The 13817-nt window shown below is 38.6% G+C and overlaps 2 protein-coding genes across 5 annotated transcripts in view; both read left to right on the top strand.

Moving 5' to 3' along the window:
* LOC109183996 (putative late blight resistance protein homolog R1B-17) overlaps window positions 1–13817 on the top strand; it is a 42747-nt gene that overhangs the window by 26557 nt on the left and 2373 nt on the right. The window lies entirely within an intron of this gene.
* On the top strand, window positions 425–7190 carry LOC109183995 (putative late blight resistance protein homolog R1C-3). Of its 4 annotated transcripts, none has more exons than XM_019334025.1 (5): window positions 425–503; window positions 864–3317; window positions 3451–4311; window positions 4445–4517; window positions 4611–4888. In XM_019334025.1, exons 1-4 carry the CDS (start codon window positions 495–497, stop codon window positions 4484–4486), a joined length of 3366 nt encoding a protein of 1121 aa, XP_019189570.1. In that variant the 5' UTR covers window positions 425–494; the 3' UTR covers window positions 4487–4517; window positions 4611–4888. The 4 variants fall into 4 exon arrangements, 3 of the variants coding, with proteins under 3 accessions (XP_019189570.1, XP_019189569.1, XP_019189568.1); XR_002054672.1 differs by adding an exon at window positions 6801–7190 and having other exon boundaries at window positions 431–3317; window positions 4611–4794; XM_019334024.1 differs by having other exon boundaries at window positions 431–3317; window positions 3451–3842; window positions 3873–4311.

A 13817-nucleotide genomic window follows, 5' to 3' on the forward strand; every position in this document is an offset into this window, starting at 1 on the left:
TTGGCTTGATGGTTTTTATGAAAGTTGTAGCCCCTTGAGTTTTCTTTCTAATGGCACAAGAATCACTTCATTTTAACTACTTAGAATGAGATACGATCTAAATATCGAACAGTGGTCAAGATGAGCGAAAATTGCAACTTCTTGCTCTTTTGTTCCAGTTTTACCTTAACTTGCCCAAATGACTATGACTATTGAGATAATCAATAAATCTCACAGTAATAATCAATAATATCTCACAGTAACAAAATTAGATTTTAATTTATAAAAATGCTTTGATTTTTCACTTGTCACTCATCAATAATATTTCTGGCTCCACTACTACCTACCTAAAGGTCCCATGAACAGTGATCTATAGTGACTTAATTTTGGAAGGTCAATAATGCATGCCAGAACATTGACGTATGTGTAGGGTCAAAATCAACTGATCAAGGAGTATATGTTTATAGTGGGATAGAGATAAGATTGTAGTTAGTAGCCATAGCTGAAAGGTCAATATGTGTTTGGTGAGTTTTAATTTTTAATTTTTTTAATGTTCTAAAATAGTTTCTCCTGCCCAATAAAGAGAGAAGGCTTGCTTATTATGTGACTCTCTTACTAGAGTGCATTATTTGACTCTAAAATAATTTCTCCAGCCCTTCTCCCCTAAAGTCACATTCACATTTCTCATACGAACAAACAGATCAGAAAAACAAAAACAAAAAAAAATTGAGTGAGGGAGAGAGATGGCTTGTGTTGCTTTAGCTTCTCTAATCTCAACAATTCAGCTTGAGTTTCTACAACCCTTCCCAAGGGTGCCTCTTCTTCATCAGCCATCAATCCAATCTTTCTTTGAAAGCATTTGTTCTTTGCAAGCCTTTCTACAGGAATCCAGTGGTGGTGGTGCTGCAATCAAAGATTTGGAAATCGAAATCAGAGACTTTGCACTCAAAGCTGAAGACGACATCGAAATACAACTAAGCAACTTTGTTTTTGCCAAAGGCAGAGAGGATCAGGAAAAAGCTTCCCAACAACTCCATCTAGCCTTGCAAGAAGCAGCAGAAAACGCATCAGAGTTGCTGAATATTATCGACAACATAAGCAATAATGTTGCTGGTGATGATGATAATGAAGCTCAACCACCACTCCACTGGCTAAAACCTGCTTCTGAGTCTCAGAATGGTAAATCAAATGGATCCTCACGAAAGCTTTTGGGCAGTCATTCTAGAAATAGTTGTGGAAAGATAATCTTCGAGCTCTGGTTTTGTGGTATTCTAAAAATAATCTCAATTGTTGGGATGGTGGGCGTTGGAAAAACTACTTTAGCTAAAAGTGTCTACCTAGATCCAGAAGTTGGAAAGCGTTTTGATGTACGAGGTTGGATTACTATGCCTCAACAATATAACAAGAACCAATTGCTGGATTTGCTGCGCCTCCTTCAGTCATTTTCACCGGCAGCGGAGAAGAAAATTGAAATGGGAAGTTGTGCTCCTGAAGAAGTACAAGTGCAGGTAAGGAGTCACTTGCTTGGCAAAAGGTATCTAATTGTACTAGATAATTTACAGTTAGATAATTGGGGTGATATCCGAGGATGTTTTCCTGAAGACAACAATGGAAGTTGCATATTGGTAACCACTACGCACTTTGATCGGTATGTCATCAGTGGCTTGAAAATCTATATTCACAGCATGACTTTGCTAGATCCAAATGAAAGTTGGGATCTGTTTTGCCGTACCCTTTCTAAGGGGAGTATGTCAAGATCACCTGAATTAGAAAAAATTAGGGGCAATATTATAGAGATATGTGATGGACTACCATTGACAATTGTTGTAGTTGCAAAGCGTCTATCTAAATGCAACGACGTGTTAAAGAAATGGGAGAAGATTAAAAAGGAAATAGAGTCATTGGGGATTCTTGATCGCAATACTCTCATTTTCCATTACAATAAATTGTCGCAAATTTTGAAAGTTTGCTTTCTATATCTTGGAGTCTTCCCAAAACGCAAAGAAATCCAAGTCAAAAACCTAATTGGGTTATGGATTGCCGAGGGATATTTTGAGCCATTAGAGTTTGAAAAGCAAGAAAGTCAAGGTTATGCATATTTACAAGAGCTTATTGAAAGAAGACTTGTTTTAATATGCAATCAGAAATCTAATGGCAAAATTAAGACTTGTAGGATGCATAGTGCCATGCATAGCTTCTGTGTTGGAGAAGCTCAGAAAGAGGGTATTTTTTGTGCTGTAAATACTCTACAACATTCAGGATTGCCACTAAGTGATTTTGCGAATTCAAGTCGTTGGTTAAGTTTATGCAAACATAGTTTTGACTATTATGTTTTGTTTAGTTCGAACAAGCCTCGCTCCATTTTCTTCTTTGATGAAGATCCTAAAACTTTTGTACCCTTCAAGTTGTTAAGAGTTTTGGCCTTTGTTCCTTCTCCATTCCTTCAAAGAGTGTCAATGCATTTGGGTGATTTAATTTTTTTGAGATACCTATTTATAAGTAAGAGGTTTGAGGGTTTGGGTAATATACTGTCAAAAAACCCAAATTTGCAGACACTTATTGTTTCCAGTGATGAACCACAAATTGGAGCACCTACAATTCATTTGCCATCCACAATTTGGAAGTTACCACGGTTGAGACATCTTGAACTTGGAGATATGTATACGATGGATCCTCCCTGCACGGTTAAAGCGAAATTGCAAACACTATCTTGGGTGAGTCCAACTCATTGTAGAAACTTAACACTATCCTTGGTGAGTCCAACTCATTGTGGAATGGAAGTGTTTCCAAACTTAAGAAAACTGAAAATTTTCTATAAAGATGACTTAGAGTTCAATCGCACTCATGGATCTTCAAGCAATCCCATCATTTTGGAAAATTTTGGATATTTAAAACAGCTTCAGAGGCTAAAGATTTCTGTTTCGGTTAGCTGCGCTGTGGTATATACTGAACGATTTATGTGTCCTTTACAACTGCAGAAGTTGAGTTTGAGTGGGATGAATCTTTCTAAGAGAGATTTAACAGTAATTGGCATGTTGCCGGAGCTTAAGGTGCTCAAGCTTGAAAATGCCTTCCTAGAAAGAGTATGGGAAGTGGTTGAAGGAGGATTCCGTGAATTAAGATTCTTGCTTGTGAAAGATAAAAACCTCCTGCAGTTTTTGGCTGATGAAAAATCCTTCAAACATCTTGAGCGTCTAGTTCTAAGATGTTGTTGCTATTTGGAAGAAATCCCATCTAGTTTTGTAGATATTTCTACCCTAAAGTCAATAGAATTGGATAGGTGTAGCCCTATTGCTGTTACTTTCGCCACCAAGCGGATGGCGCATGGTAGAATTAAGGTTAGAACTTTCTAATAATTAATTTTATTTGTTGCTGACTTGCTTTCTTTACAAAATTTGTTACGTACTATTAATTTCTTTATTTGATCTCATTTCGTTTTCTCCATTTTTTGCATTATTTCGATCTTCACAGCTCATAATCCATAAGACTGAAGATGAGCCACCACCATATCCTCTCAGTGAATTAACCATTGGTTTGGGTGATGAATCACAAATTGGAGCTCCTACCACTGATTTTCCATGCAGAATTTCAGAATTACCACAATTGAGGCATCTTGAACTTACTGATGTGTATATTGCAGATCCTCCAAGCATGGTTGAAGGGAAATTGAAAACATTATCTTTGGTGGTTCCATGCCATTGTCGTAAGAAAGTGTATTACAGTTTCCCAAACATTAAAAAATTGAAACTTTTTTATAAACAAGACTCGGAGCCTACTCACATTGATGGATCTTCTAGCAATCTCATCATTTTAGATGAACTAGACTTTTTGGAACAGCTTGAGAGCCTAACAATTTCAGTTCCTGTTGGCCGCATTGTAACTTATCCTGAATTTGTTGGCCGCATTGTAACTTATCCTGAATTTTTTATGTTTCCTTCACAACTGAAGAAGTTGAGGTTGAGCGGGACTAATCTTTCTCGGATAGGTTTAGGAGAAATTGGCACAATGTGTAGGCTTGAGGTGCTCAAGCTTGAAAATGTCTTGTTGGGAAGTCTGTGGGAAGTGGGTGGTGGAGAATTCTATAACTTAAGATTCTTGCTCGTTCAAGATAAAGAACTCAAGCAGTTGAAGGTTTATGATGAAGAATATGTTTTACCATGTCTTGAGCGTCTAGTCTTAAGATATTGTTATGGTTTAGAAGAGATATCATTTGAATGTGAACTTCACAGCAACCTGAAATCAATTGAGTTGTTTTGGTGTAACCCTTCTGCCATTGCTTGTGCCAAGCAAATCTTTGGAAAGAGACCTGATAGAGGAGACAACGGAATTGAGGTTATTCCACACCATTCAATATTCCTAATAATTTTTTGTTTGAATTGTATTTGTTGTTGAGTTTCTTTACAAAATTTGTTACTATTAATTTCTTTATCTAATCCCATTTCATTTTCTCCATTTTTGCATATAGCTCAAAATCAATGGTGATATATATGATGAACGTCCAAATTAAAGCCAGGAGTCCATAAAAGAGGCTTGACCAGGTTTATAGTGTCAATTAAGTATTATTAGAAAAATGACATTTTTAATTTGAGGAGGCTACATAACCCTAATTTGAATACATTTATTGTTTCTAGTGATATGATGATCGAACCACAAATTGGAGCTCCTACATACACTTCATTTGCCATCCAAAATTTGGGAGTTAACACACTTGAGGCATCCCAGAGTGGTTAAAATGAATTCGCAAACATTATCTTGTTTGAAAGCTTTAGGAGTCATTTGTTCAATGTTGTAGAGAAATGTGAAGGACTACCACAGGTAATTGTTACAGCTACTGAACGTTTATCTGAATGCAAAAACAATATATAACATGAATTGAAAAAGATTGAAAAACAAATTGAGTTGTTGGGAATTCTAGATTATAGTGTGTTGAATATTAGGAAAGTTGTCTTAGTTTCCTATTCTTATTAGTAGTTTTCTATTCCTATTAGGAGTAATTTAGTATCTAGTTTAGTATATATAGAGGTCCATAGAAGTATAGAATATACATTAAGAGAGACAATTTGTTGTAATTTTTCATTATAATATATTCTCTATATTCTCTTGTTCTTTGGTTCTCACATATTTTGCTTCCGCCTAACTGGCGGGGGGTGGTTATTCTCCACCCGCCAGACCTATCAATCCCTCAATTTCAACATGGTATCAGAGCCTACTTTCCTAGGCTGTTTTTCTTCAAATATTAAAACCCTAATATAAACCCTAGCTTTACGCCGCCGCTGCCGCCACCGGAGGGTAACCACTGCCGCCACTGTTTTCTCTCGTTCCGACGCACTTCTAGTTGTTGTTCAAAGCAACTAACACCACAGGCTTACTCGGAACCTTGTCGCGAGCCGTCGCTTGAAATCCGGTCGCCATTCACCGTCACACGCGCCCACACGCGCCACCACCGTCGTCGGGAGTGTTTTCGCTTTTCCGGCCAGATCTCCTCTTCTCCAGTGATTTTGTGATCTCACCTCCTACACCAATGGATTCCTCTCCCTCTTGCGACCTTATCTGGAAAATTTCATCGCTTTCCTCCACCGCCGTCGTCCTCACGCGCCAGCGCCGCCGTCACGCGCCGGCGACCTTCCTCACGCACCGGCGCGTGAGTCTGCCTCCGGCGAGATTTTTCAGATGGTTGTTTTGCCCTTCTTTCAACTTTTTGGTGAAATTTGAAGGCTTCTTTGGGTTTGTTGCCGAACATTTTCCCATGGTGTTTGTGTTTTGGTATAACCGTGTTTGTTTCTTTATCTCCGGTATGTCTTATCCCATGGATGGTCAGTTTCAGCACTACTATAAAGGCCTTTGATTATTTCCCATGTTTCAAGTAAGGGGGAGTGTAACTATCTACAATCGGTGTGTTATCCTTTGCTATTTTGTCTTCATTACTATGGGCTCTATTGCATCCTTTGCTATTATTTGCTCCCTTTTTGTCTCTACCGCTCTCTTGTGTTATCGGGAGGTTGTTCATGTTTATCTCTATCCTTGGTGTGTTCATCTTCATTCCCGAGGTTCGTGTTCAGTTCCGTCCTCGGTGTGTTCATTCCCAAGATCGTGTTTAGCTTCGTCCTTGGTGTCTTCGTCTTTATTCCCAAGGATTGTGTTCAGCTCCGTTCTTGGTGCCTTCGTCTTCATTCCCAAGGAAGGGTCAGACATATCGCAATCTCTTTTGAAGTCATCCATCCTCGAGTGCTTATATTGTTGTGATGTTGTTCGTGTTTTCCCTTGGTGCCTCCATTCCCAAGGATGTTCGTGACAAGCTTTGCCCCTGGTGTGTTCATTCCCAAGGTTGCATTGTCCCTCCGAAGCCATCTCGCATTGTTATCCTCTAGTTGCATTTAATTTTCATTTGTAATTTTGAGTGAGGTAGAGTGCTTGTTTTAATCCAAGCTTGGAACTTCAGATGTTCCAGCTTGAGGGGGAGTGTTGAATATTAGGAAAGTTGTCTTAGTTTTCTATTCTTATTAGTAGTTTCCTATTCCTATTAGGAGTAATTTAGTATCTAGTTTAGTATATATAGAGGTCCATAGAAGTATAGAATATACATTAAGAGAGACAATTTATTGTAATCTTTCATTATAATATATTCTCTATATTCTCTTGTTCTTTGGTTCTCACATATTTTGCTTCCGCCTAACTGGCGGGTGGTGGTTATTCTTCACCCGCCAGACCTATCAATCCCTCAATTTCAACATAGTGCACTCACAAGTCACACCCATTTACAATCAGTTGCAAGAATATTTGAAAGTTTGCTTTTTATATCTTTGAATCTTTTCAAAGCGTAGTGAAATCAAAGTCAAAACGCTTCTTAGGTTATGGGTTGCAGAAGGATTTGTGATGCCATCAAGGAATAAAGAGTTAGAAAAGATGGCTTATTGTTACTTAAAGGATCGGATCTCATTGATAGAAGTCTTGTGTTAATAAGGAGTCGAACTTTTAATTTGATGGAAAAGTTAAGACTTGTAGGGTGCACAATGTCATGCATAATATTTGTTTCAGAGAGGCTCAGAAAGAGGGAATATTATGTATGTGTAGTAAATACTCAGCAACGCCCAAAGTGGTCATTAAACGCATTTGCAAATTTCTGTCGTTGGTTTAGCTTATGCAAACATAGTTTTGACTATTATGTATTGTTGTTTAGTTTAAACAGCCCTCGTTCCGTTTTCTTCTTTCAAGACAAATTTGGTAGCAACATCATATCATTCTAGCTTGATGCATCATTCTGGTGTGAGTTTCTGTACAGTTGGTGAATTCAGTAATCTCTTCTATATGTCGTATGCAATCTCTAGCTACACAATCATGGATGTTACAGTTGTGAGAGACGCAAGTCCACTTACATGCGTTTCTGACCTTATACATCAGACGCAAGTCGGACTTACGTCTAAGGACATCATTTCAAAAAAAAAAAATGATCATATGCATCCGGGACATGCGTTTCTGACTCTAAACGCATGTCCCAAAGTATATTTTCCCATTCTTGTCCACCTTTCAAAATCGTCCTATTATTGTCCGTTCATGGGAAAATCTTCCCATGTAAGTCTTTTGACCCTAGATTTTTTAGCTAAGACTTCAATGTAAAAAAGGATGAAAGAAGAAAAGTACATGCCTTCCTTTGCAATGGCATGCCTAGGATTGTAATTTTTTTTTAGTCATGGATGGATAAACGAGATGCCACCACACTACATGGTAGTTGGCATCCACTATCTTATTTAAACATGTAAATATTTATATTAAAATTAAAATATTAAACAAACAAGTGACCCGACTCACTTCACGGAAAAAGATCGGTAATGTGATTACACATGTGACTGAACCTATTTTTGTTATCGCAAGTGATTACAATAAAATAAAAATGAAATTGGAGTTGGTTAAAATGCTTGATATATGGCGACTTTGACTAAGTATTAATTGCAAACCAAATAAGTTTTGGAGCATAGCAGGAGGGTCAATAATGCATGCCAGAGCATAGCATAGCATTGAGTCCATTGATGTATTCTGTCTCTATCGTACCTAATATATATGTGGATAGAGATAAGACTATTGTAATGTGTATGTGGCCACAATATATTGACCTTTACACTCCGACATAATGGAGAGGCAAATCACTCAACTGCTCATTAGGTAAGAAGATCCATGTTTAATGCTCACAAAAAAACCAATCATAGTGAGTGTAACTCTACACTTATGACTATCAAAATTCAATCATTCATATATTAATACCTACAATCTACCACCCAATAACCAACACATTCATGCCTGCCCACTTTGTTGCAATTTCACACAGAAGGCCTTTCTCTTTTGCTATTATCAAAATCCACCCTTAAATTGCTTCACATAACTCACTCTTCTACAGATCTACCTCAAACTTGCTGCAATTTCATTTTCCAGAAAAAGATAGAGATGGCTTATGTTGCTTTAACTTCTCTAAAGACAACAATTGAGCTTCAGTTTCTGCTGCAACCCATCCCAAGAGTTTCTCTTCATGGCGATCAAGCACCCATCAATGCTTTCTATGCAAACCTTTCTTCTTTGCAGGAGTTTCTGGAAAAGAAATCCAGTGCCAGTGCTGCTGCAATCAAATATTTTGAAACCATAATAAGAGACTTTGCACTCAAAGTTGAAGATGACATCGAACTACAAGTAAGCAACTTTGTTCTGGCCAAAGACAACGCTGTGAATCAAGAAGCAGCTTCCCAGCAACTGTGTCAAATCTTGCAACAAGCAGAAGAAAAGACAGCAGATGTGGTGGGGATTATCATCAAAGGAAAGATGTATATGATACAGAGGCTGTTTGATCATCAAACCCTATTCATACTTCACATTGAAAACCTTTCTTCTTTGCGAGAATTTTTTCTTCATCCTTCCAAATTTCGTGCTGCTTCTGGAATCGAACCCGATATACCATCATATTTGGTTGGAGATGACATCAAGATACAACTCAGCACTTTTCTTCTGGCCAAAGACACAGTACATGAAGAAGAAGCTTTTCAGGAACTGTGTCAAACCTTGCAACAAGTAGAAGAAAAGACGGTAGAGCTGGAGGACAGACAGAAGACTTTTGAATGTTGTGACGATTTAGCTCTTCTCTTGAGAAGATTAATGGATGATGATTATCTTAGGTCGTCTTTGACCACACCCAGCTCACGGGTGCTTGACAACGACGTTTAAACCACACTAGAATCTCTCCATCAAAGTCTCTTTGCTATGCAAGAATTTGTACTGAAATCCAAGTTTGGTGGATCCGGAGCTGGAATCCGAATCAGACGCTTTGTACTCAAAGCTAAAGAAGACATCGAAAAACAATTTAGAAACTTTTGTGTGGCCAAAGAAGAGCACCACCTACCAAAAGAAGCTTCACAACAACTCTTTCAAACCTTGCATCAAGTAACAAAAAACGCAGCCCAACTGTTGAGCACTATCCACAACACAAGCAATGAAGTTGCTGCTGATGATGAGGCCAATGATACTCAGTCTGTATGCTATCCAAAGCTTGAGGAGGGCAGAATAATGGTGGGTCGTCAAAATGACGTTAGTATGATAAAGAGTCGACTCTTCAGTAGCTTTAAAGGTGTAAAAGTAATCCCAATTATTGGGATGCCAGGCATAGGGAAGACTACTTTAGCAAGAAAAATCTTGGAAGATCAATCAGTTGCATTCAATTTCGAGGTACGAGGATGGGTTACAGTGACTCAAAATTACAATGAGACCAAAGTGCTACGCGACCTTGTCCAGTCAATTTCACCAAATCATGAAATTATAAAGGAAGCCCATCTTCGGGAGCAGGTTCGTGAATGCTTGAAGGAAAAGCCGTATCTAATTGTTTTGGATGACATATGGAGCCTCAGCAATGGGATGTTTTAGAATACTTATTTTGCAATTCTACAGTGAATGGAAGTTGCATATTGCTGACCACTAGATTTTATGGAGTCACTGACTATGCTTGCACAATCAAAGGTACACATCATGTAATGAGTTTACTAGATCCAAATGAAAGTTGGGATCTATTCTGTACTATCTTTCCTCTTCAAAGGTATATGGCACCAAGTTTTGGAAAATTCAGGAGTGACTTGTTCCATGTTGTGGAAATATGTGAAGGATTGCCACTGTCAATTGTTGTAGTTGCCAAGCGCTTATCTGAATGCAAAAACAACATACAACATGAGTTGAAAAAGATTGAAAAGTGTTGGAATATGAGCACTGTTAGAATATGAGCAGCCTACTCTTATTATTATGCTTTTATTATGCTTTTAAGTCTTTGGGGAGTGGAATAGTTTCAGACCTTTTATGTCCCTTCCCAATACTTGTTATCTTCCTATATAATGTCTTGTAATGTGTTGTTCTTTCGAAGATGGAATAACAAGAAGATAGTTCAGGTTCCTTTTAGTTTACCTTTCAACATGGTATCAGAGCCAAGTTTGAAGGGCCTGAAAATTTCCAGATGAACTCACCGTGAAAAACAGTGTTCATCATCACTTTTCTACACTATCTCAAACTAAGAGCTTTATTCACTGATTTGGTGCCACATTCCTTCAAAAGAAGCTCCGGCGACACTGCTCACTCTTTTCCGGTCACGGTGGCTGCCTTTTCTGGCAGCTTTTTCCGGCCTTTTCCAGCAGCTTTTTCTGGCCAAAATTTCCAGATCATCTCGCCTTGTTCCTGCAACACTACGGTGTTTTTCTCATATTTTTATGACAACTATGGCAGAACATAGAATTTCCAGCAGTGTACCAGCCGGGAAGTCTGCCTGGGTCACCAAAAATCAGACTCATGCTCTTGCATTAAAGTCAGACTCAGTTTGGGTCTTGGATTCTGGAGCAACTGATCACATATCTGGTAACCTTTCTTTTTTCTCCCATATTGATTTCTCAGACTCTCTTCCTGCTGTCACTTTTGGCGATGGGTCAAAAGGAAAGGCTATAGGAATTGGAAAAGTTACTATTCATTCTTTATCTTTATCCAATGTTCTTTACATTCCCGGGTGTCCCTTCAATTTGATTTCAATTAATCAACTTACCCAGTCTCTTAAATGCCTTGTTACCTTTTCTTCTGATTCTGTGATCATTCAAGATCGTCAAACAAAGGAAACAATTGGTAAAGGATATGAATCACGAGGTCTCTATCACCTTTTTTGTTCTACCAATACCAAAATAGCTTGCACTGCTACTACTTCACATCTCCTTAACCATTGTCGCTTAGGACACCCTGATCTGAATAAATTAAAACAACTTGTTCCTGGTTTGTCAAATTTAAAAACCATAGAGTGTGAATCATGTCAACTTGGGAAACACTCAAGAGCCTCATATCCTAGTAGAGTGAATAGGAGGGCCAATACCCCATTTTCTTTAGTTCACTCCGATGTTTGGGGACCATGTCGAGTTTCATCCACTTTGGGTTTCTCATATTTTGTTGTCTTCATTGATGATTTTTCTCGGTGCACTTGGGTCTTTTTAATAAAAAACCGTTTTGAGTTATTCAATGTGTTTCAAAAATTCTACAATGAAATTGTGAATCAATTTGGGGCATCTCTCAAAATCTTACGGAGTGATAATGCAAGAGAGTATTTTTCTGACCCTTTCACATCTTTCTTTTCCTCACATGGAATACTTCATGAATCTTCATGTGCTAGAACTCCTCAACAAAATGGAGTCGCTGAACGAAAAATTCGTCATCTTGTTGAAACAGCTCGTACCTTGCTTATTCATAATAAGGTTCCTAAGAATTTCTGGGGGCATGCTATACTTCACTCATGTTATCTCATAAATAGAATGCCTTCTTCTGTTTTACAAAGAAAAATTCCTCTTCATATCTTGCTCCCACAGGAACCTCTCCATAAGCTCCCGTTGCGAATTTTTGGGTGTACTTGCTTTGTTCATGATACTTCTCCAAGACGTGATAAACTTGATGCCAAGGCAATAAAGTGTGTTTTTCTTGGATATTCTCGCCTCCAAAAAGGCTTTAAGTGTTACTGTCCTAAAACACACCGTTTTTATACCTCCTTCGATGTTACATTTTTTGAAACAACACCCTTTTTCTCATCCAACTCCGTTGAGTCTGATTTTTTAGGGGAACCCATTGAAATCACAGAAGTTCTCCCTGTTCCTACTTTCTCAGAACCTGTATCTCCCACTGTTCCTGAAAGGACCATACCTATTCCTGAAAGAATTATACCAACTTTAAACATCCAAGAGGAAGGGCATGTTCCACCATTGTTGTACACCTACCAACGACGCAATCATCAAGATTCCCAAGAGGGTAGACACCCAGTTGAGTCATGTCCTACATCACTGTTACCCAATGATACAGTCCAAAACACCACAACACACTCTCCCATTGCTAGCCGAGTAGGTAAAAGATCCACTCGAAATCCTTACCCTATCTATAATTTCCTTTCACAGAAACGTCTATCTCCATCATATTGTGCCTTCATTTCTAGTTTGTCAACTGTTTTTGTTCCAAACAATGTCAAGGAGGCATTAACTCATCCAGGGTGGACTCAAGCAATGGTTGATGAAATGGAAGCACTCCATTCTTCTGGGACTTGGGAGTTAGTTCCTTTACCTCCTGGTAAAACCGTGGTTGGTTGTAGATGGGTGTATAATGTGAAGGTTGGGCCAGATGGACAGGTTGATAGATTCAAAGCTCGACTTGTTGCTAAAGGATACACGCAGGTTTTTGGCATTGACTACACGGACACCTTCTCACCGGTAGCCAAGATCACTTCTATCCGCCTCTTACCCTCAATGGCAGCTAATCGCCACTGGCCACTGTATCAGTTGGATATAAAGAATGCCTTCTTACATGGTGATTTGAATGAGGAAGTATATATGGAGCAGCCCCTTGGATTTGTGGCTAAGACAGGAGCTAGTCTTGTTTGTTGTCTTAAACGCTCTCTCTATGGATTGAAGCAATCTCCACGTGCCTGGTTTGGGAGATTTAGAGATGTGGTACAACAATTTGGCATGATTCAAAGCAAGGCTGACCACTCTGTCTTCTATAAACATCTACATGGAAAAAGCATATACCTTGTGGTTTATGTTGATGATATCGTCATTACAGGCAATGATAGTGAAGGAATAAATCAGCTTAAGAAACATTTGTTTCAGCATTTTGAGACAAAAGATCTTGGAAAATTGAAGTATTTTCTTGGTATTGAAGTTGCTCAATCCAAACAAGGTATCTATGTGTCTCAACGAAAATATGTTTTGGATATTCTTGAAGAAACAGGAATGACAAATTCCAAACCAGTTGACACACCCATGGATCCAAATGTCAAACTTCTTCCAAGACAGGGGGAGCTCCTATCCAGTCCAAGTAAGTATCGGAGGTTAGTTGGCAAGCTACTGTACTTGACTATCACTCGACCAGATATCTCATTTGCTGCAAGTGTAGTTAGCCAATTTTTGCAAGAACCATGTCAAAGTCATTGGGATGCAGCCATCAGAATATTGAGATATATGAAAAGATCCCCAGGTACAGGATTACTTTATAAAGATCATGGAAATACAGAAATTGTCAGTTACACAGATGCAGATTGGGCTGGATGTCCTTGGGATAGGAGATCGACATCAGGATATTGTGTCCTATTCGGAGGGAATTTGGTTTCTTGGAAAAGCAAGAAACAAGATGTGGTTGCACGATCAAGCGCAGAGGCAGAATACCGAGCAATGGCACTAGGGATTTGTGAACTAATTTGGGTTAAGCAACTTCTCACAGAACTCAATTTCTGCAAGCTTGGGCCTATGAAACTAGTTTGTGACAATCAGGCAGCTCTACATATTGCCTCCAATCCTGTCTACCATGAA

Source organism: Ipomoea nil, unplaced genomic scaffold (assembly GCF_001879475.1).
Source record: "Ipomoea nil cultivar Tokyo-kokei standard unplaced genomic scaffold, Asagao_1.1 scaffold1237, whole genome shotgun sequence".
Classification (NCBI taxonomy): domain Eukaryota; kingdom Viridiplantae; phylum Streptophyta; class Magnoliopsida; order Solanales; family Convolvulaceae; genus Ipomoea; species Ipomoea nil.

Coding starts and splice junctions, on each gene's coding strand:
- LOC109183995 (XM_019334023.1), top strand. CDS start 723: ATGGCTTGTGTTGCTTTAGCTTCTCTAATCTCAACAATTCAGCTTGAG. Junction 3,318..3,450: donor TGGCGCATGGTAGAATTAAG/GTTAGAACTTTC, acceptor CGATCTTCACAG/CTCATAATCCATAAGACTGA. Junction 4,312..4,444: donor GAGGAGACAACGGAATTGAG/GTTATTCCACAC, acceptor TTTTGCATATAG/CTCAAAATCAATGGTGATAT.